This window comes from Elephas maximus, chromosome 1, assembly GCF_024166365.1.
Source record: "Elephas maximus indicus isolate mEleMax1 chromosome 1, mEleMax1 primary haplotype, whole genome shotgun sequence".
Taxonomy (NCBI): domain Eukaryota; kingdom Metazoa; phylum Chordata; class Mammalia; order Proboscidea; family Elephantidae; genus Elephas; species Elephas maximus.
In genome coordinates this window covers 213,946,596-213,968,922 of record NC_064819.1, presented here as the reverse complement: position 1 = coordinate 213,968,922, position 22,327 = coordinate 213,946,596, and the positions used below count along the sequence as shown (strand labels likewise).

The window sequence follows — 22,327 nt, the reverse complement described above, 5'->3', positions numbered from 1 at the left end:
ATAAGACAGAGTAGACCTGTCCCATAGGGTTTCCAAGGAACGGCTGGTGGATTCGAACTGCTGACCTTTTGGTTAGCAGCCAAGCTCTTAACCACTGCACCACCAGGGCTCCTCTGGGCTGGTTAGAGGTCATTTAACTCCCAAATGGAGATTCAAATTGTGTCCTCCAGATGCCACGCAGATAACAACTCCACCCTCAGCAGCTAAAGATATCCTTGAGGACATCAGCAGTAGGACTCCTTCCTCTGGCAGCAAGGAGAATTTGGCAAGTACCAGCCTCCCACCCTTTATCACGTAGGAGGCCGGAAGTGGCTGCCACCGCACATAACTGCAGCTGCTGGACACCGTGGTGTGCTACTGCCAGATGTGGTGGTTGCATAGGAGGTATGCCTGTTGCTTCCGGGCAAAGATCTCCTCCTTCTAGTTTCTTCATCTGATAACTCGAGGTGGCCTCAGAGAAACTAGATGGGATCAGGGCCCCTGGACAGTGTTTACCATTGAGGCTTAAGACACCATGTTGCTCTTATAAAGGAGCCATGTGCACGTGGAGACCCTGTTGTTCCTCTCAGCTTTCAGGATCCTTTATTTAAACCTTTCAACACGCAGTTTAAGCCTTAATGTGGGTGGGGTTCTATTGCTCAATCTGCAGTAGCTTTCCAAGTCCAAAGGCTGTAGCTTTGTAAAGCATTAGCCTATAAAATGTGAAATGTAAGAGAAATTGCATGCAGGTCTGTCTGTATAGCTCCATGTTCTATGAAATATTTCGTAGATTTCATTCATTCAACAAATATTTTGAGTACCTCTTCTTCCTCTCCAATTCCAAAAAATTCTATTTTCTATTTATTCCAAATCCCATAGCAATGGTTCCAGATATTCTAGGACTCTTAAGTGTCCTTGGGGACACTAATGGAGGTCTTGAATCTATTTTCAGCATTCCCTACACAAATTACTCCTTTAAAATAAAGTTGTACATATTAACTAAACAAGTTTCTTTGCCTTCAAGTGAAATGACAAATAATATGCCTAGGGTGGTGGCGTTTACACAGATCAGAAGCTCTGATTAGCGCTCTCGAACTGAAGCACGTGGGAATATAAGTTACTATATGATAAATGAAATTCGTTTGGAAGACAGAATCTTCCAAAACGTGTGGTTCAATGGAGATCTGATGCTTGATGAGAGGACAAGTCTCCATTGCTGAATTGTCACCACTGCCATGTCTGCTGTCCCTTTCACAGTTCACTGTATCATTGGCACTGTGAAAAATGTCTCTTGCATTTATTGTGCAAATATCTGTTTAGGTGGGTTTCAAGACATAGTGGCTAAGGGGGCCATCTTTATGTAGAAGTGTGCCCTGGGGATTCAGTGGCCACTGAGGTTTTAGATAATTCTGGTTTCAAAGACTAGATAATTCACATTGTCATAATTCCGTCTTAGTTTCCTAGTGCTACTACAACAGAAACACAAGTGGATGGCAATAAAAACCAGAAATTTATTTTCTCACAGTTCAGGAGGCTAGAAGTCCAAATTCAGGACATGGATCGTGTGCGGAGATCTTTCCTGGTCTATTTCAGCTTCTGTTGCCCCAGGAGGTCTTCGGTTCCTCAGGAATTTTCACGTGTTATCTGCCTCCTCAGCTCACCCCCCAGCAACCTCCACCCCTACCCTCCCACTCTCCCTTTGTGCCAGCTTCTGTGTCTAATCTGCTCTTTAAATGACTGAGAAGTGAACAGGGTTAGTACATAACCTACAGTGGTACGGCCTCATTAACATAACAAGTATAGGGATTGGGATTCTAACACAGATTGTTGGGAGACAATTCAATCCACGCCACCTCACTTTATCACAAACTGGGGCTACAGGGTTGCTATGAGTCAGAATCTACTCGAAGGCAACAGGTTTTTTTTTTTTTGTTTAGGGCTCTTGCAATTGGTAGTACTGGCTTGGTAGAGTCCCTGAGTACCTTCACCAAGGGAAAACTGGGGACCCTTATGATGGAGCTGTGGTCCTGGGGAGCCATCAACACTGCTCATTCAAGAGGAAGAATGCCCCTACACCTGCAGTGACAGCCAAGGCACAGATGGGAGAATGACAGCAACAGTTATTTACTGTCATTTCCTTCTTTGTCCATACCAGTTGCCATGGCGTCAATTCCAACTCATGGCCACTCCACCCCACGTGTCAGAGTAGAACTGTGCTCCATAGGGTTTTCAATGGCTGATTTTTCTAAAGTAAATTGCCAGTTCTTTCTTCTAAGGCACCTCTAGATAGACTCGGACTGCCTACGTTTTGGTTAGCAGCTAAGCATGTTAACCATTTGCATCACCCAGGGACTCCTCTTTGTTCACAGCACTCAATAATTAGAACCCCAGTTCACAAAAGAACTTCAAGCAACATGTTTTGAGTGCATCTGCATGCCAGACTCTGTTTCAAATTCAGGCGAGACAGCAATGAAGGTCATTATACTTGCCTTCAAGGAGCCTGGGTGGCTCAGTGGTTAAGCACTTGGCTGCTAATCCAAAGTTCACCCATTTGAACCCACCAGCATCTTCACAGGATAAATACTTGGCAATCTGCTTCCATAAAGATTGTTGTTGTTGTTAGGTGCCATCAAGCTGGTTCTAACTCATAGCGACCCTATGTACAACAGAACAAAACACTGCCCGGTCCTGTGCCATGCTCACAATCGTTGCTATGTTTGAGCCCATTGTGGCAACCACTGTGTCACTCCATCTCATTGAAGGTCTTTCTCTCTTTCGCTGACACTCTACTTTGCCAAGCATGATGTCCTTCTCCAAGGACTGTTCCTCCTGATAACATGCCCAAAGTGTGTGAGATGAAGTTTTACCATCCTTGCTTCTAAGAAGCATTCTGGCTGTACTTCTTCCAAGACAGACTTGTTCATTCTTCTAGCAGTCAGTGGTACATTCAATATTCTTCGCCAACACCATAATTCAAATACATCAATTCTTCTTCGGTCTTCCTTATTCATTGTCCACCTTTTGTTGCATACGCAGCAATTGAAAATACCATAGTTTGGGTCAGGTGCACCTTAGTCTTCAAGTTGACATCTTTGCATTTTAACACTTTAAAGAAGTCTTTTGCAGCAGATTTGCCCAATGCAATACATCATTTGATTTCTTGACTGCTGCTTCCATGAGGGTTGACTTTGGATCAAAGTAAAATGAAATCCTTGACAACTTCAATCTTTTCTCTGTTTACCATGATGGTGCTTATTGGTCCAGTTGTGAGGATTTTTGTTTTCTGTAAAGATTACAGCCTTGGAAACCCTATGGGGCAGTTCTACTCTGTCCTATAGTGTTGCTATAAGTCAGAACTGACTCACAGCAAGGAGTTTATCCCTGTCCTCAAGAAGCTCTCAGTCTAATGGGGAATCAGGTCTGTATCTACCTAATTATGAGATGATGCAAGAATCTTTATGTTAGTGGTGGAACAGAACACTGGAAGCACACAGGAGGTAGTAAAATATTCTGGGAGGGGAGGGTGGTGGCAGAAAACTTCCCAGAAGAGGTGACATCTAAACTGGCCATGGAAGGATGAAAAGGATTTTGCAGAAGGGATGGGGAGTCTAGCTTCACCCAGAAAGCATTTAAAAAGTGGAAATGGTGAGGTTCTAATGATGCCCCCTGATTAAACATTCCAATTTTCTAGCTTCTTTTCCCAAAGCTTCAGGTTCCATAAACATCACTCTACTGGTTTTGCATGTGTCCAGTCACCTTGTCTCCTGTTAAGTGGTTCAGCATCACATGGGCCTTGTTAGAAATGCAGGTTCTCAGCCCCAAAGCAGACCTTCTGAATCAGAAACTGGGATTTTCACAGGATGCTTACTCAAGGTCCACAGCCGTTTCCAACACCCTCAGAAGCTTTGGGGGCAAATGCAGAGGCTGATAACCATCTGAACTGCATTTAGTGCTGTCTGGGAGGGTTTGGACGACTCCTCCCTGGCCTCTGGGATTGGCCTCTAGGGTGGCTAAGAGTCTGAATCGACTTGAGGGAAGCGGGTTTTTGGGAGTGGGGTTGGGCCCACAAAAGGAACTTGCCATGTAGCCCCCCGGGACAGATCGGTTTCTTTAAGGGCTATGCGAGATCGTGGGGAAGGATACTGGCCACAGTCCCCCGAACCAGTCTTAGTTTCTTTTCCCCAAAGGAAAGTGATTAAGAACATTCGGTGAGAGGCCCCGCGCTGGCCCTGTAGGCATGCCTGACTCCTTCATTACGCAAGCGAACGATGCAGCCCTGTGGGGGCAACTGGGCCCGTTCGGTCTGGACAGCGGCCACTCCCAACCCAAGTACAGGAGAGGGGCCGCCCCAAGAACGGCTGAGTCAGGTGACGCTGCGGAGCAGATTTAAACAGACGTGCGGAAGGAGCCCGCAGGCGGGCGCCGAGCGTGGAGAGCGATGGCCGGCCCGGCAGTCACGCGGCTCCCGGGGCCCGGCCGCCTCGCGCTCCCGCTGCTCCCGCTGCTGCTGCTGCTGCCCGCGCGCCCCGCCGCCGGCGCCCCGCACTACGAGCCCACCTGGGAGTCGCTGGACAGCCGCCCGCTCCCGGCCTGGTTCGACCAAGCCAAGTTCGGCATCTTCATCCACTGGGGCGTGTACTCCGTGCCCAGCTTCGGGAGCGAGTGGTTCTGGTGAGCGCGCTTCCCTCCGGCCGCCCCCTGACCCTGGGCTGTTTTCGCTTCCCTGGCTCCAGCCACCACCCGGCGCGCTGGGTTGGCCTCCTTGTCGGCTCCGCTTCTCGCCGTCCTTAACCTCGTTTTTCGTTTCCGGGTTAAATGTATAGCATATCGCCTATTGTGTTGCTGCCGAAGTAACAAGGAATTTTTCTTCCGTGTGCCTGAACGCACTTTCAAACACCGTGGATCTGCCTTCTCAACGTCTTGATAGGCGCACGTGTCACGTTGTAGTTATCACACCATAACATCTGGAGACTAAACCCAAAGAGATTGAGCAGTTTGTGGTGGTGGTGATGTTGTTAGTTGCCATCGAGTTGATTCCTGCTCATAGCGCCCCCACGTGTTACAGAGTAGAACTGCGCCACAGGGTTTTCAAGGCTGTGACCTTTTGGAAGCACATCAGGAGGGCTTTGGTCTCAGGCACCTGGAGGGATTCAAACCGCCAGAGTCACACAATGAGCGATGAAGCCTGGGTCTAAACTGCCCTGGAGGCTTGGGCTGAATGTCCTATGCTGTAAAAAAAAAAAGAAAAAAAGAAAATGCTGTACTGCCTCCCAATTCTTAGTTCTTCTGTTACTAAGTGCGGTTAGAACATAAATTCATGGGTATGTAAGATGCTTGTTATTTTGGACACTGTCCATCCCACAGCAACTGTTTGTTTTATTGGCTGGTTAATGTTAAAAAGTTACCATATGTGGGCTCTAAGCCAGTTGCTGTGGAATCCATTCGGACTCACGGGGATTCCATGTGTCTCAATAATATGTGTTCAACAGGGTTTTCAATGGCTGATTTTTCAGAAATAGATTGCCGGATTTTCTTTTGCGGCACCTCTGGGTAGACTCTAACAGTCAACTTTTCCCTTAGCAGGCAGCACATTAAGAGTTCGCACCACCCAGGGGACTCCGTGTGGCTCTAAGAACTTAAAAAAAAAAAACAGTTCCAGAATGGTATCTGAAAAAACAACAGCCCATTGCTGACTCCAAGCAACCCTACAGGACAGAGTAGAACTGCCCCATAGGGTTTCCGCTGGTGAATTCAAACTGCCAACCTTTTGGTTAGCAGCCAAGCTCTTAATTACTGTGCCACCGGGGCTCCAGAATGGCACCTTAAAAAACCCTAATTGTTAATAGACTACCAAATGAACGGTGCTGCACAAAAAAATTCCTCTTCAGATTCTGCCCTGAAAACTGTAAAAACGTTCATGTAATTTCTTACAGCTTTGAACTGTTTTACATACCTTTCCAGATTAATTACTCTTCTCTGCTAGTGAGTAAATAGATTCACGCTGTGTTTTAGGCACAAGGTCTTCCTTTTGAAGCCCTAGTCGCTTATATTACAAAGGACTTACTGTGTAAAGACACATACATTGTTGTTGTTGTTGCTGTCAAGTCGATTCCAACTCATGGTGACCCCATGTGTACATGGTAGCACTGCTCCATAGGGCTTTCAAGGCTGTGACCTTTTGGAAGCAGAATGCCAGGGCTGTCTTGTGAGGCACCTCTGGGTGGTTTCGAACCATGAATCTTTTGGTTAGTAGTCGAGCACTTAACTGTTTGCACCACTATGGGGCTCCTAAAGACATAGACTACCTGTTGGCAATTTGAAAGTGAAGCTTAAGAGAGAATGGGTTGTCTAGAACACTCTAGTTTTTGAGCTGAGTGGATTTCACAAGGAGTTAGATGGAAAGAGGGAGGGAGTTTTGGTTTACCTATGGCTGCTAACCAAAAGGTCGGCAGTGTGAATCCACCAGCCGCTCCTTGGAAACCCTATGGGGCAGTTCTACTCTAGCCTATAGGGTCTCTATGAGTCGGAATCCACTCGACAGCAATGAGTTTGGTTTTGGTTAAGCTCTCTTTAGGGGGAAGTCAAACTAATGGGGAAGTGAGGAAGAGAATCTGGATTGAGTAGGGGGAATTAGCAAAGCGAGCTGGCGCAGTATGTGCTATTGGTGTGCTATTCCGTTTCCCCCCCTTAGGTGGTACTGGCAAGAGAAACAGAGACCAGAGTATGTGAAATTTATGAAACGTAATTACCCTCCTGACTTCAAATACGAAGATTTTGGGCCACAATTTACAGCACAGTTTTTTAATGCCAGCCATTGGGCGGATCTTTTTCAGGCTTCTGGTGCAAAATACATCGTCTTAACTACCAAACATCACGAAGGTAAGTAAGCGCAACATATGCAAACATTGGCCATGGTTATGAAATGTGAACTAGTTCTTTCGGAAGAAAAAACTAAAGCAAGGTCATTTCTGTGAAACCAGATTTTCTGTCTAGAGCATCTGTACATGGCCGCTGATGTTTGCTTATACTTTAGATGACTGCACCTTCCACCCAAACTGAGAGGCAATAGGTTTACAGAAGATCATACCCTCCATGTAATAGAGGAGAAATGGTCACGTTTAGTTATGTGTATATTTGACAATATTTCCATGATTGGATTAAAGCTATTTAAAGTGGAAAATGGATAGCAAGTCAAAGTTTATCGTTGAATTTGCACCGTTTGCCTCCTTTTCACTCTACCTCTGTAATGCGTTCTGGGGAGGCCGCATGGGGTTATGATGCGGCAGTCTTGCATTATTATCGCCACACCTGGCTGTGCTTTTGGCCAACTCTTAGTTGGTGGAGGAGTTGCTAGTGATGGAAGGGACACAGATCACCTGGTGGAAAAAGGATTATGGTCTGTAATGGTGCCCAGAAATATCAGAGGTGGTGGAAGAATATCTAAAAGGAAAACAGTGGTGCTAACGGTGGTGCTATAGTAATAGAAGGAAATCCTGGTGGCGTAGTGGTTAAGTGCTACGGCTGCTAACCAAAAGGTCAGCAGTTTGAATCCGCCAGGTGCACCTTGGAAACTCTCTGGGCAGTTCTTCTCTGTCCTATAGGGTCGCTATGAGTTGGAGTCAACTAGATGGCAATGGGTATAGTGATAGAATGGATTCTACCCATTACCAGTCCCGTATCTATAAAATCAAAGAAGCAGCCACAAACCGTTATTGCCCCAATCGCATGTTAAATCATTAGATAGCTTCTTTTGCATGACCATCTTTGCCTTGGTATAAGAAGTTCTGCCTCACTGTTCCTCCAGGAGCAGGGACTAGCAGACCAAAACCAAAAATAAAACTATGATTATCTTCTGAGAATATTTTTGTCTTTGGCTACTTTCTGGTACCCCTATGACTTTTCTTCTATAGGTATTTTTCCTGCCGAGACAGATATTTATAAAATATATTTACTTGTGAACATCTTAGTTTCCTGATGTCTCGGAACTTCCCCAAGCTGTGTGGCACAAAGTCTTACACAGTGAGTTTATTAAAAACAAAACAAAACAAAAAAAGTCTTATAATGTGAGGACGGAAGATTCAGCCAACATTTATAGATTTTCCAGGACCCACATTGTTGGATGTTTTCATTGCTTATAGGGGAAAAAGAAAAAAAAAAAAAAAAAAGGCACCCACTATACCGTAAGGAGGGACGACTACTGTGTGAGCTGTTCATGTGCTCGTGAACATTGAAAGATGGTGACATTGAACTGAAAGCCCATGAGGTTTTAGCACTGCCTGATATTAGGGCCCATCAACTTGAAAAATTTTGAATAAGACTTTAGAATAAGATGTTAGATATGCTTTGAAGCTTACCACAAACATCTTTGGAACTGTGTGAAATTTTTCTTAAAATGAGTCTGAAGAGTGAGTCAATCTCAGACTTGTCCTAATTTCCAAGAGTAATGTGTTTCACCAAAAGCACCTTATAAGTACAGCAACAATTTGGGAAGGTACACCTACCTAGGAGATATTGCAGGTTTGGTTCTAGACCATGGTAGTAAAACGAATATGGCAATAAAGCAAGTCACATGAATTTGTTTTGCTTCCCAGTGTATATAAAAATCATGTTTACACTATACTGTAGTCTAATAAGTGTGCAATAGCATTGTCTAAAAAAACAATGTACACACCTTAATTAAAAAACACTTTATTGTTGAAAAATGCTATCATCTGAGCCTTTAGCAAATCACAATCTTTTTGCTAGTGGAGGGTCTTGCCTCGATGTTGATGGCTGCTGACTGATCAAGCGGTGGTTGCTGAGGCTGGGGTGGCTGTGGCAATTTCTTCAAAGAAGACAACAGTGAAGTTTGTCCCACTGATTGACTCTTCCTTTTACGAAAGATTTCTCTGTAGGATGTGATGCTGTTTGATAGCATTTTACCTACGGTAGAACTTGTTTCAAAATTGGAGTCAATCCTCTCAAACCCTGCTGGTGCCTTATCAATTAAGTTTATGTAATATTCTAAATCTTTTGTTGTTATTTCAACTGCGTTCATAGCATCATCACCAGGAGTACATTCCTTCTCAGGAAACCACTTTCTTTGCTCATCCATAAAAAAGCAGCTCCTCATCTGTTCAAGTTTTATCATGAGATTGCAGCAATTCAGTCATGTCTTCAGGCTCCACTTCTAATTTCAGCTATCTTGCTGTTTCTACCACATCTGCAGTTACTTCCTCCACTGAAATCTTGAACCCCTCAAAGTCATCCATGAGGGTTTGAAACAACTTCTTCCAAACTCCTGTTAATGTTAATATTTTGACCTCCTCCTATGAATCATGAATGTTCTTAATGGCATCTAGCATGCTGCATCCTATTCAGGTTTTCAGTTTACTTTGCCCAGATCCATCAGAGGAATCACTATCTGTGGCAGCTATAGCCTTACAAAATGTTTTTCTTAAATAATAAGATTGGAAAGTCAAAATTATTCCTTGATCCACGGGCTGCAGAATGGATATTGTGTTAGCAGGCGTGAAAACAACATTAATCTTCTTGTACATCTCCTTCAGGGCTCTTGGCTGATCAGGTGCATTGTCAATGAGCAGTAATACTTTGAAAGGAATTTTTTTTTTTTAAGCAGTAGCGAGACTTAAAATATTCGGTAAACCATGCTGTAAACCGATGTGCTGTCATCCAGGCTTTGGTGTTCCATTTATAGAGCCCAGGCAGAGTAGATATAGCATAATTCTCAAGGGCTCTAGGATTTTCAGAATGGTAAATGAGCATTGGCTTCAGCTTAAAGCCACCAGCTCCATGAGCCCCTAACAAGAGAGTCAGCCTGTCCTTTGGAGCTTTGAAGCCAGGCGTTGACTTCTCTCCAGCCATGAAAGTCCTAGACGGCATCTTCTTCCAATACAAGGCTGTTTTCGTCTGCACTGAAAACCTGTTGTGTAGTGCAGCTGCCTTCATCCAGTATCTTAGCTAGAGCTTCTGGGTGACTTGCTGCAGCTTCTACAGCAGCACTCGCAGCTTCACCTGGCACTTTTGTTATGGAGACGGCTTCTCTCCTTAAACCTCATGAACCAACCTCTGCTAGCTTCAGACTTTTCTTCTGCAGCTTCCTCACCTCTCTCAGCCTTCACAGAATTGAAGAGAGTTAAGGCCTTGCTCTGGATTAGGCTTTGGCTTGAGGGAATGTTGTGGCTGGCTAGATCTTCTATCCAGACCACTAAAACTTTTTCCATATCAGCAATAAGGGAGGCTCTTTTACTTTCTTATCATTTGTCTACTCACTGGAGTAGCAGTTTTAATTTCCTTCAAGAAATTTTCCTTTGCATTCACAACTTGGCTAACTGTTTGGCCCAAGATGCCTAGTTTTGGCCTATCTCAGCTGTTGACATGCCTTCCACACTAAGTTTAATCATTTCTAGCTTTTGATTTAAAGTGAGAGATGTGCAACTCTTCCTTTCACTTCAACATTTAGGGGCCGTTGTAGGGTTATTAATTGGCCTAATTTCAATGTTGTCATGTCTCAGGGAACAGGGAGACCTGGGGAGAGGGCGAGAGATGGAGGAATGGCCGACTGGTGGAGCAGTCAGAACTGCCGATGAAGTTTGTCGTCTTATATGGGTGCAGTTTGCGGCACCCCAAAACAATTACAATAGTAACATCAGTGATCACTGATTGCAGATCACCATAACCGGTATAATAATAATAATAATGAAAAATTTTGAAATATTGTGAGAATTACCAAAACATGACACAGAGACGCGAAGCAAGCACATGCTGTTGGAAAGAAGGCGCTGATAGACTTGCTCAATGCAGGGTTGCCACAAACCTTCAATTTTTAAAAAATGCAATATCTGCAAAGCACAATAAAGTGAAATATGCCTGTACTCATGTACAGTAAAATTTTTGAGGCTTTTGTATTATTTCTTAATTAGTTTATATTATCTCTTGTGCTATTTTTATATAGAATGACCAGTAATCTAATTGCAAATTCCTTTTAAAATACGAATTGTTTCAAAGTGCTTGTGTAATGGTACATGTTATTTTTCTCATCCATTTAGGTGCTAGATAATTCAGGTAATTTAAAGATTGACATCCGAGCTTATGGCTTTAGAGTAAGAAGAGAAAGCAAATGGTGGGTATGTTTTAAAGCACAGAGCAGCGAGGAAGTGGCCTCCCCCTTCCTCCCCCTCTCCCCATGGTTAAATGAATAATCAGACTAAAGGAGAATTACTACACATGGTTCATCAGTGTTTTAAGAATCATAATACAATCACATATACAATCCTAAGACTATGGAATATACTTTAATCTTTGGTTTAGAAGACCAATAAGAATCTTGTAGGAGTATACCTCAGGGTCCTCATTATAAATAGTAGTGGTAGTCATTGTTGAGCATGGTAGATGTGGCAGGCATTCCCAGTGGGCCAGCTGTGATCTGTTATTGTCGACTGTTTATTTTGTGCTAGACTGCATGCTAGAAGTAGGCTGTAGAAAGAGCAGAGAACATTGCTGTCCCTCAAGGAGCTTATACTCTAAGAGGGAAAAAACAGGAGATAGGTCAGATTCTACAGTTTCTATGGCGTACCCTGAAGTTAACTCTAGTTCCACCTTGATTAACTTCTGATTTGTTTCTCTTATAAAAGCAGAATATATACCATGAAAAAAATTGCAATAGAATAGTTATTTGTAGAAGAAGTAATTTATATATCACTTGCCCTGGGTGGCTCGAATGGTTTGCGCTTGACTACTAACCCAAAGGTTGGCAGTTCAAACCCACCCAGTGGCACCATGGAAGAAAGGCCTGGCAATCTGCCTTTGTAAAGATTACAGCGAAGAAAACTCTATGGAGCAGCTCTACGCTATAACATGTGGGGTCACTGTAAGTTAGAACTGACTCAATGATGATGGGTTTGGTTTGGTTTTTGTACTATCTGATTTGGCATTTATAAAAATGGAAATTCGCTAAAAGAAAATGGACATGCTTATACAGGTTTTTAATATAATTTTCCAGGCTTCACCTTGTGGGGTTCGCAGTACTCGTGGAACTGGAATGCTGTAGATGAAGGACCAAAGAGGGACATTGTCAAGGAACTTAAGGTAGCCATTAGGAACAGAACTGCCTTGCATTTTGGACTGTACTACTCCCTTTTTGAATGGTTTAACCCGCTGTTCCTTGAGGACCAATTCAGTTCATTCCACAAGCGGCAGTTTCCAGTTTCTAAGATGTTACCTGAGCTCTACGAGTTAGTGAACAACTATCAGCCAGAGCTGCTGTGGGCAGATGGTGATGGCGGGGCACCAGATTCCTACTGGAACAGCACGGGCTTCTTAGCTTGGCTGTATAATGAAAGGTGTGTATGCTGTTAGATTGCTGTCCTTACCCTAAATGATCCTACTACATTTGTAACGTTGTCATCTCCTTGCTTGAAGTATTTCCGTCCAGGCTCATTTGTGGTACAGGTGGGGAAATCTTTATAAATAATGCCTATAACATATATCAATGCTTATGCAAAATAATCAAGAGTAAAGGAATCAGGAGTCAAATACAATATAATAACCTAATTTTGAAATCAGACTAACAATCACAGGATCAGAGACTTTGAAGATAATTATTTTGTAGTTCCTCTCTTCATCTCCCATTCTGCTCCTCTACTGCCCCTATTCTGGGACAGCATGTTATCCCTCACTGTCTTTTGATGATGTGCTTTTCAATTCCTCTAATTGCTTCTGTTATCTACTCACCTATTGATAACCTTTGCTGCCCAGTCAGTGTTGCCCTTGTCTGTCTTCTCTTTTTCTTCATCATCAACGCTCTCACCACTTCTTGTTCCTTCCTATGGCTTTCTAGCATGTTCAAGGCTGCCCCATTAGAACAGGGAGTTCTGACTGAGCTCCTTCCTTAGGGTTAAACTATAGGAACCATAAACTGTATAAGCCAAACTTATATTTGTAATTAAAAAGTACTTGGTATTGTGCTATGAAGTCAGGGAGTGGTCTACTTATGCTCCATGGGTCCACAAAGGGAACATACACAAATATTCTGGTGAGGTCTTGATTCTTACAGCAGCAGTTTCTCCAGGTACTCCATTCAAGGGAAAGGACTGGGGGCCATCCACTTTAATTTGAGAATCAAACTGTCCCATCACCACCTGCCATGATAAATAGTATTGTTAGGGTATTTCATGCCACAGTGAATTACATAATGGGAGCAGTTGATTTTTCAATATTAGGCACAATTGTAAGAGAAACAGAAAGGCTAGAATATAATGTATGAGATTATTCAGTCATTGGAGAGAAGAATGTCTTGTGTAAATTCAATATTGGCTACCACTCACGTTATTGTTGTTAGGTGCTGTCGAGTCAGTTCTGACTCATAGTGACCCTGTGCACAGCAGAACGAAACACTGCCCGGTCCTGCACCATCCCTACAATCGTTGTTATGCCTGAGCCTATTGTTGCAGCCATTGTGTCAATCCATCTCACGTTATAGGGGGGAAAAGCTTCAAATAAGTATAATACTCTTCAAAGTGCCATATACGCTGGGAGCTATAAAGTGGCAGAGTCATGACTCCAAACAATCTAGGTCCATTTGATTTCAAAACCATGGACTTTCCACTACATTGACATGCTATGGTCATTTTTCAGGAATGAATTGCAGTTAGACCTCTTTTCAGTGACATTTCTTTTTATATTAAATAAATGATGCTTTTTTGTATTAAAAAATTGTACTTTTCATTTCAGCCCAGTTCGGGACATAGTAGTCACCAATGATCGCTGGGGAGCCGGGACCATCTGTAAGCATGGTGGCTACTATACCTGCCAAGATCGTTATCACCCAGGGCATATTATGCCACATAAATGGGAAAACTGTATGACAATAGACAAGGTTTCTTGGGGATATAGGAGGAACGCTGGAATCTGTGACTATTTTACAATTGAAGAATTGGTGAAGGTACAGTAAAATGTCTGAGGACTATTAACGTAATATTGTTAGTAGTGTGGGTGTGTGGGAATTATTTCTTACAATCTGTATAGCTCAATGGCCTATAAACACTGGGCATTATTCTTTCCTCTTTGTTGTCCTAGATAGTGACTACCATACATGTGTAAATATATAACTGCAATAGATTAATGCAACATTTTGTCTATCTAAAAGCTTTATTTACTCTTAATTTTTAGCAACTTGTAGAAACAGTTTCATGTGGAGGAAACCTTTTGATGAATATTGGGCCCACACGAGATGGCATAATTTCTCCAATTTTTGAGGAGAGATTAAGGCAAATGGGGACCTGGCTAAGTGTCAACGGAGAAGCCATTTATGGAACGCACACTTGGAGATCCCCAAATGACACTGTCACCCCAGATGTGTGGTAAGTCATTCTTGAAACCAGTACTATTTGACAGAGAAGGATATTCAAAATTTCTCAGAGATATAAAGAGAAGGATAAAAAGGGAATTTGGATGAGTACCTACCTATACAAAGTGCTTTCCGAACTTTACTTACTCTAATATAAAAGAAAGGTAGAAATCAGCATGTTTTTGAGTGCTTATTGTTTTTCATCTCTAGACACCTCCTGTTGTGTTCTGTCAAGTTGATTCTGACTCATAGCAACCCTGTAGGACAGAGTAGAACTGCCTAATAGGGTTTCTTAGACTATAATCTTTATGGGAACCAGGTCTTTTCTCCTGAAGAGCCGCTGCGGGGTTCGAACACTGACCTTTCTCCATTAAGCATTACACCACCAGGGTTCCTGGACACCTCCTAGAGGTGGACAAGTTCTAGTTAAAAGTAGTCAGCTCTTAACAAAATTGTACGCCATAAAGATAAATGAAAATGTTGATGGTTAATCTGAAACAGAGACTTCAGTTTAATCAGTTAAGTAAATTCTATCATTGCGGTTGTTACCTGGCATCACATTAGCAAGCAAATGGGTACCCAAGGGCAGAAAAAAATATCAGATTAAAAAGAAACCAAAGTAATACCATTATTGTAATTGATTTAAAAAAAAAAAAAAAAAACTTGTTACTAGTTCATACTATTCTAACAATATCTAAACCACACTTTGCTTCGAAGTCTCCTTAGCCAAATACCCAAGTTCATCATTTACAAGTTCTACTTCCCATCCAACAACAAAACACAATTGAGCCCAACTTTCTTCCACTTTGTTACGAAGATAACCTTTCGTCCAGTTTCCAATAACATGCTTTTCATTTCCATCAGAGACCTCACCAGAAGCACCTTTAATGTTCATATTTCTAGCAACACTCTGTTCATGATTATATATGTATTCTCTAAGACACAGAAGCTTTCTTTACAGTGCTCCTCACATTTTTTCTGAGCTCAACAGAGTCACCTTTAATGCCCATATATATTTCTATCAACAGTCTTTTCAAGGCCAAACCAAAAACCAAACCCAGTGCCGTCAAGTCGATTCCGACTCATAGTGACCCTATAGGACAGAGTAGAACTGCCCCATAGAGTTTCCAAGGAACACCTGGCAGGTTTAAACTGCCGACCCTTTGGCTAGTAGCCGTAGCACTTAACCACTACGCCACCAGGGTTTCCCCTTTCAAGGCAGTTGAGGTTTTTTCAGAATGCGTCTCAAAATGCTTCCAGCCTCTACCTGTTACCCAATTCCAAAATACCTTCACAGTCTTAAGTATTTGTTACAGCAGCCCTACTCCTAATACCAAAATCTGTATTAGTTTCCTAGGACTGCCATAATGAATTACCGCAAACCAGGTGACTTAAAACATTTATTCTCTCACAGTTCTGGAGGCTAGAAGTCTGAAATCAGGGTGTTGGCAGGGCCAGGCTCTTTCTGAAGGCTATAGTGCAAGACACTTCCTTGTCTCTTCCAGCTCCTGGCGGTTGCCAGCCATCCTTGCCATTCCTTGGTTTGTGGCAGCATTACTCCAATCTCTGCCTACGTCTTCACATGGCTGTCTTCCCTCTGTGTCTTTCCGTGTGTTTTCTCTTCTTATATTCTGAGGTTCTGAGTGGACATGAATTTTGGGGGGGACATTATTCAACCCAGCACATCCACTCTGGTCAGGCTTCTGTCCCCACATTCCGCAAAATTGCTGTTATCAAGTTAGCAATTACCTCTACCTTGCCAAGTCCATCCATGGTCAGTTCTCAGGCTTCACTTTCTGATCTTATCAGCAGGACTTGTCTCAGTTGATTACTCTCTGATGGTTTTCACTGAACGTCTTGACTGCTCCTTCTTAGTCTCCTTTGCTGATTCTACTTCATATTCCCAACCTCTAAATCTTGAAGTGCCCAGGGCTTAGTCCTTGGACTCCTGGTCTTCTCTATTTATCTTAATTCTCTACATGATGTCATCAAGTTTCCTGGCTTTAAATATAATACTGATGACCTCTACATGTATGTTTTCAGACTCATATGTTTAACTTTCTACTCAACGTCTCCTCTTGAATGTATAACCTGTTATATCCAAAACTGAAATCCTGGTTTTTTATTTTATTTTTTTGGCCCTAAACTACCTTTATCCAGTCTTCCTCATCTCAGTTATGTGCAGTTGCATCCTTTTAGTCCTTTGTAAAGGCATAAAACCTTGGTCCCTAACTTCCCATTCTTTCCCACAGCCAATCCACCAACAAATACCATCACCTTTATCTTTTAAATATATCTAGGCTTTGACCTCATATTACCTTTCAGTGTCAACCCTTATTCTTTTGTTTCCATTATCTCTCCTGGATTATTTCAGTGGCCTCTGACTGGCCTCTATTTCCACTCTTGCCTCTTTAGATTTTCCTCCCCAAAGCAGCCAGAGTAATCTTTTAAATAAGTCAGATTATGTCGCTCCCGTGCTCAAAGTCCTCCAGTGTCTTCCAAGCTCAGAGAAACAGCCATGTCTTACAGAGGCTTATTTGTGGTTATTTAATGTCTGTCTTCACTTTCGTCTAAGCTTCAGGAGAAGAAGAGCTCTGTGTGTTTTGTTTCCTGTCATATTCCTCACCCTGAGCACAGTATCTGGCACAGCATTGACATATACGTATCTATTCAATGCATGGCTACAAAGATTTGAATAATATGCAGGGGGAAAGCCATCTAGCTCTTGGACCTAGTTCCTTGATCCGCTCCGCTCCACCTCCCTATTTCCAGGTGCAGGAGAACAGTTTGATGAAAACCTCTTTTCTCTTCTAAAAACTTCCTCTTAATATCAGGGAAATGGAGAAGGGAGATGTTTTTTCGGCCATCACAGGACTATTTTTGCTTCCATTCTTTTAATGAAGACACTGGTAAATAATTTCTCTCTGTAAAATAATTCCGGATCTGACCCATAAATAATGAGAAACACGGGGTGTATCTTTGTTATTATAATTTGTTGTTGTTGTTGTTTATTTTAACCAGGTACACATTCAAACCTAAAGAAAATTTGGTCTATGCCATTTTTCTTAAATGGCCCACATCAGGATATCTGTTTCTTGGCGAACCCAAAGCTATTTGGAGTTCAACAATGGTAAGAAGAAATCTTGTAATCTTTATTGTTTTTAAATTGCTGCCTAGGGTATCCTATGAAAACATAACTCTTTTTAACTTTAAAACAAGCTTCATCAATGGCAATATTTGGCCAAAACCTTTTAAATTTTTATTCTTTCATTTCCAGAAAACCAAACTTGAGAAAAGAGCTACATTATCTCCATGCATATCAATGCAAAGTAGATATTACTCTTCATAGTATTTTTGTGTTTTTCAAGTGGAGCTGCATGCATCCATAATGATTCTTTCTGTAAAACTGGAAGTCAGATGCTTCCCCTGATACCCTACCCCAGAACACACTTGAATAAAAGATACTGGGGCCCTACTTTTCAAATTTACAAAAAACTTTAGCGAAAGTTTAAGATTAATCTAACAGTTGTAATCACCAGGCCTGGCACTGGGGTCATTTTGATACATTTTGTAGCTTATTATTAAGAAATTGATGACCTCATTGGAGGTGAATTGTCTATATGCAACACTTTTCCATATTTATGCCTAACCCTTGTGGTTGGTCAGGTAGAAAGAAGATGGAACTCAAATCTTGTATTTAGTTACAGCTTAGTAGCCTGGATATGACTCTGATTATCTTTTTATCTGAGTTCTTGTTGGCACCAGTTAAATCTGTCATTTCAAAGTTCACGGATTTTGTTTCGTTTTTGTATTGCTCCACCTGATAAGCAAAATTTTCTGGTTTAAAATAACCCCAGGACATATGTAAAACTACTTACTTGAATTCACTTAGTATAAACTAAGACTAAGGGTATATAACAACCAGAGTAATAACTAGTAAAACTTACGTATTGTTGACTAGTGGAGATTACTAGGGAATCTGGGGAGGAACAGTGGCCGGATGTGGGAAGGCAGCCTTTCTCCAAACATTCTGTGTATGAAGCGGGCAGACCCTAGTTGGGCAGACGGGTTCCAGAGCTAGTTTTCTATTTCCAGTCCTCTATTCAGCATTCCTGCCGCTCTGACATTGCATTCAGCCTCTAGAATTCTTCTTCCCCAACTACCGTGCACTTGAGAGTAACATAGGAGCAAGACATACGTATGTATTCAGTTGAATCGAGTTAAAAATGTAAAAAACGTAGAAGGTAACAAATGAATTCCCTATATTTAATGCTTTTATAAAAATGCTATCCACTCCGTCCCAAGGAAAAGTGGATGAAAGTGATGCATTGGGTGACATTTGTGTGTGTATTTTTGATTTCAGGTAAAACTACTGGGACACGGACAGCCACTTAACTGGACTTCCTTGGAACCAAGTGGCATTGTGGTAAAACTGCCACAGCTAACCATTAGTCAGCTTCCCTGTCAATGGGGCTGGACTCTGTCACTGACTAATGTGATCTGATGTGCACCAGAACGACCCATGCTGCATGCATGTCTAAGACTAGACAACGACAGGTTTCTATGACTGTCGCGTATGGAGCAAACAAATGTAAAATTGATCAAGAATCATCAAGTAATTATTTAGGCAATTCAACCCTCTTTTCCCGTTTCTCCCTAAATTCTTCTCCAAATTGCCCATGTAACTGTTTTAACTCTGCATTGCATTTTGCCATTAAAGTCTTTCCGTAATGAATTTGTTTCTCTGTGGGATTCAGAGGTGGAAATGTTTTTAGAGTAGCTAGAAATTAATGGTGTATAATAAATTTGGCCTAATATGTATTTCCAATGGTTCTGGTAATTGTCTTTTTGTTAAAAAAAAAAAAAATTTCTTTTGGTTATAAAACCGATTATGTTCACTGTAAAAATTTTGGAACATATAGAAATGCTGCAAGAACAGAGCAACTTCTGGTAAACGCACTACCTGGATAACTACTGTTAATATTTTAATACATACTCTTACAGTTTTTTCTTGGTGGAGGGAAGGGATTGAAGGTGTAGGTCTATTTTTGTAGATGGGCTCATTTGAAGTTCAACTGAAATTTATAAATTTGCTTATATTTGCTTTTGATCAAACTGAAGTTGAAAACCTAGTGGAAAAATTAGGAAGTCTATTCCGATAAGCAAAAGTGATACTAATTTTGATATAAATTTAAAGAAAATCGATTAAAGCATTCACTCCCCCAACAAAAGGTGATCAGTCTGGCTTTATCCTTAGTATTTGAAGTGCTACAGGCTCCTTTTGGTCACATTAACCAAATGCAGGCAAAAATTTCTGTTCTCCCAAATGCTTCAAGTAGAGTGTAAAATAAAACAGTTCATTATATTTATGTCCTAAAATCATGCTAAAATTTAAAAATTAAAAAAAAAACCTACTCATTCTTGAAGTTTCTACAACTATCAGATTTCTGAAACTATGCCAGAGTATTTACATGGATATTTTAATAGTCCTAAATCCCAATTAACATTTTATTAGAGGTCCAATGTGCGTGTATTTACATAATTCTAAAAACTAGACGAAGAAAAAACAAAAAAGGAGACAAAACAAAACAAATAGCATTACAGGAATCTCAACACAAAAGTAGCATCTTTTTCTTTGAAGACAGTATTTTCTAGACTAAAATCTGTCAATTGCCGAAATTCCTACCCTACCTTTACCTTTTCGAATTGAGAATAAAGGGGCAAAATGGAAATATTTAGGTAAAGTATATTTAGATACAGGGTTTAGTTAATGAGTAGCTATTACTAAATGACAAACAGGTACACCTCAGCATCCAGAGGAACAGAATACTTAGCCCAAACCAGACACTGTATATGAAAACCTCAAGTGTGAGACTAAATTTATTTAAGGTACATCTGTGCTTAAGTGTGAAATGTACTACACCTGTGTCTCATAACAAGGATTTTAAAACACTTCATCAAATTCTTAGAATTATCTGGGTATGGAGGACGTTTTTATTGTTAGGTGATTGTATGCACAACAGAAATACTGCCTGGTTCTGCACCATCCTCACAATCACTGCTATGCTTGAGCCCATCCTTGCAGCCACTGTGTCAATCCAATGGAGGATAATTAAAAATTAGACATCTTATTACTTAATTTAAGCCAATAGATTTATCTCCCCAACGAGTTAATAATAGGAATAGCCGTGTTTGAATTTCAGTAACTTGATTTGCATTTAGAGAAATATGCAAGATAAACCAAACTATATTGCTAGACTGAATAATCTAGATATTGATTTTATCATTTTAAATACGGACATCACTTTAATAAGATTCCATCTCATCTTCTTACGAGTGCCATATCGAAGCAACACAATTGCTCTATAAGGTCAGACTATTCAGATAAATATGAAGTAGACAACAGAAAGCATGGCAGATGTTTTGCCTTCTGTTCGTCTTGTTTTTATGAGTAAAAGGTTTAATTAGATCAAAATCTTCCTGCCTAACTTCCAAACAAATGCTCGTATCAAATTTAAATGCATGCGTTTTATACACACACAGTAGTAAACACACTTATAAAAGTTTGAAAATTAGGAGCTGTTTCAACTAATCTCCATTTAACCAATTTACTACATTAGGAGATGTTCCCTTGCCCTTGGGAAAGCTTACTGATTGATGCCTGGGGCAGCTGCAGGCTTTCCGTTAGACGGGTATACCCTCCACGTGGATCCCCACCCGCTACACTGTACAGTTACCAAGAGTCAGTTGACTTTGTGACCAAACTGATTATGGCAGTTGGACTTATCATGATTAGATAAGCTGATGACTGAGTTTCCGTGAAAGCCAAGTTGAATGATTTAGAAAAACTAGACGAAAGTGTGATACCTTTTATTTTTTTAAGCTATTAAGTATAAGCAAAACAGTTCTAACAGTATGGGGGAGAATATAGTAAAAATTATAGAATTCTGCACCCTGGCTCACAACCATGTAATGGATGTGATTTGTACAAGACAACTAGAAAACACTTAGAACGTGACCCGTACTCCACAGGCAGGAAAGGCCCAGGTCCAACATTAAATAACTGGCCAACAAGCCAATATTTATATTTTAGTTCAAATGTCTAAGGATATATGTGTTATATTTTTATGACACTCTCCTTTAGCTGACTTTTTGAATTAACCAAAAAGCTAAGGGTCCCAAACAAGGGGGCTCCTATTGCACTGTTAGAAGGCAAATCTGTAATGTCTAAGGCCGATGAATTACTAATACACGAGCTTTTAACCCTGCCATCTCTTCAACTGCCACAACTCTCCAGAGGCAGATGATTCAGGTGGTACCTTCCATTTGATCATCTTTCTAGCCTTCCACAGTCATTTCAGTTCTGTCTCAAATCTTCCCTGGGTTAAATTCTGGGCTCCTACTGCCAGAAGGAACGCACGCCCGATGACACAAGCAGTTACTAATTTTCCAAAAAGTAATTTTTCTTTTACCCTATTAGAAATGATAACATCATTATATTCTGTCAAATTCTGAAATAAGTATTTGCCCTCCTCTGCACCTTTACACACACCTGTTTTTAACATTCTAGATACAGACTCCCTGCAGTCTGCCTTGGGCCTGGCCTGGCCTTTGCAGAGACTTCACAGTTCATTTTCTACCTTCTACTGTTCAGCTATAATGTTATGTTAGCTCAATTACAGAAAATATATCTAATAATCTGATGATACATAACAATTCATTTATTTCTGCCCTAATCGTAATTACTGTTATAAACTTCTTAGAAAAATGGAATTATTTTTTTGGAAGGTAATGTTATTTTTTTCTAAACAAACAAGTTAACAGAAAGTAACAATTACCAGTTAAAACGAAACTTGAACACTAGGCAATTCTCTCTTCCAAAACAACAGCAAAAATGCTATGGGACAAATAATGGTTGAAAAGTATTAACTCAACAGAAACATATTTTACTAAAATATTTTATTGCAATAAGATATTTACTGTACTCAAAATTACTACAAA

The 22,327-nt window shown here is 41.1% G+C and overlaps 1 protein-coding gene across 1 annotated transcript; it reads left to right on the top strand.

The window, feature by feature from the left end:
• Positions 1-4,265: 4,265 nt before the first annotated feature.
• On the top strand, positions 4,266-19,157 carry FUCA2 (alpha-L-fucosidase 2). The gene is made up of 7 exons (XM_049902563.1): positions 4,266-4,650; positions 6,671-6,858; positions 11,981-12,320; positions 13,711-13,921; positions 14,149-14,339; positions 17,348-17,456; positions 18,690-19,157. Exons 1-7 carry the CDS (start codon positions 4,418-4,420, stop codon positions 18,828-18,830), a joined length of 1,413 nt encoding a protein of 470 aa, XP_049758520.1. The 5' UTR covers positions 4,266-4,417; the 3' UTR covers positions 18,831-19,157.
• The last annotated feature ends 3,170 nt before the right edge of the window (positions 19,158-22,327 follow it).

What these genes read in the sequence shown, in the direction of transcription:
- FUCA2 (XM_049902563.1), top strand. Translation starts at nt 4,418, where the DNA reads ATGGCCGGCCCGGCAGTCACGCGGCTCCCGGGGCCCGGCCGCCTCGCG. An exon ending in GCTTGGCTGTATAATGAAAG is followed by an intron (nt 12,321 to 13,710) that starts GTGTGTATGCTG and finishes TTTTCATTTCAG; the next exon opens with CCCAGTTCGGGACATAGTAG. An exon ending in CAATTGAAGAATTGGTGAAG is followed by an intron (nt 13,922 to 14,148) that starts GTACAGTAAAAT and finishes CTTAATTTTTAG; the next exon opens with CAACTTGTAGAAACAGTTTC.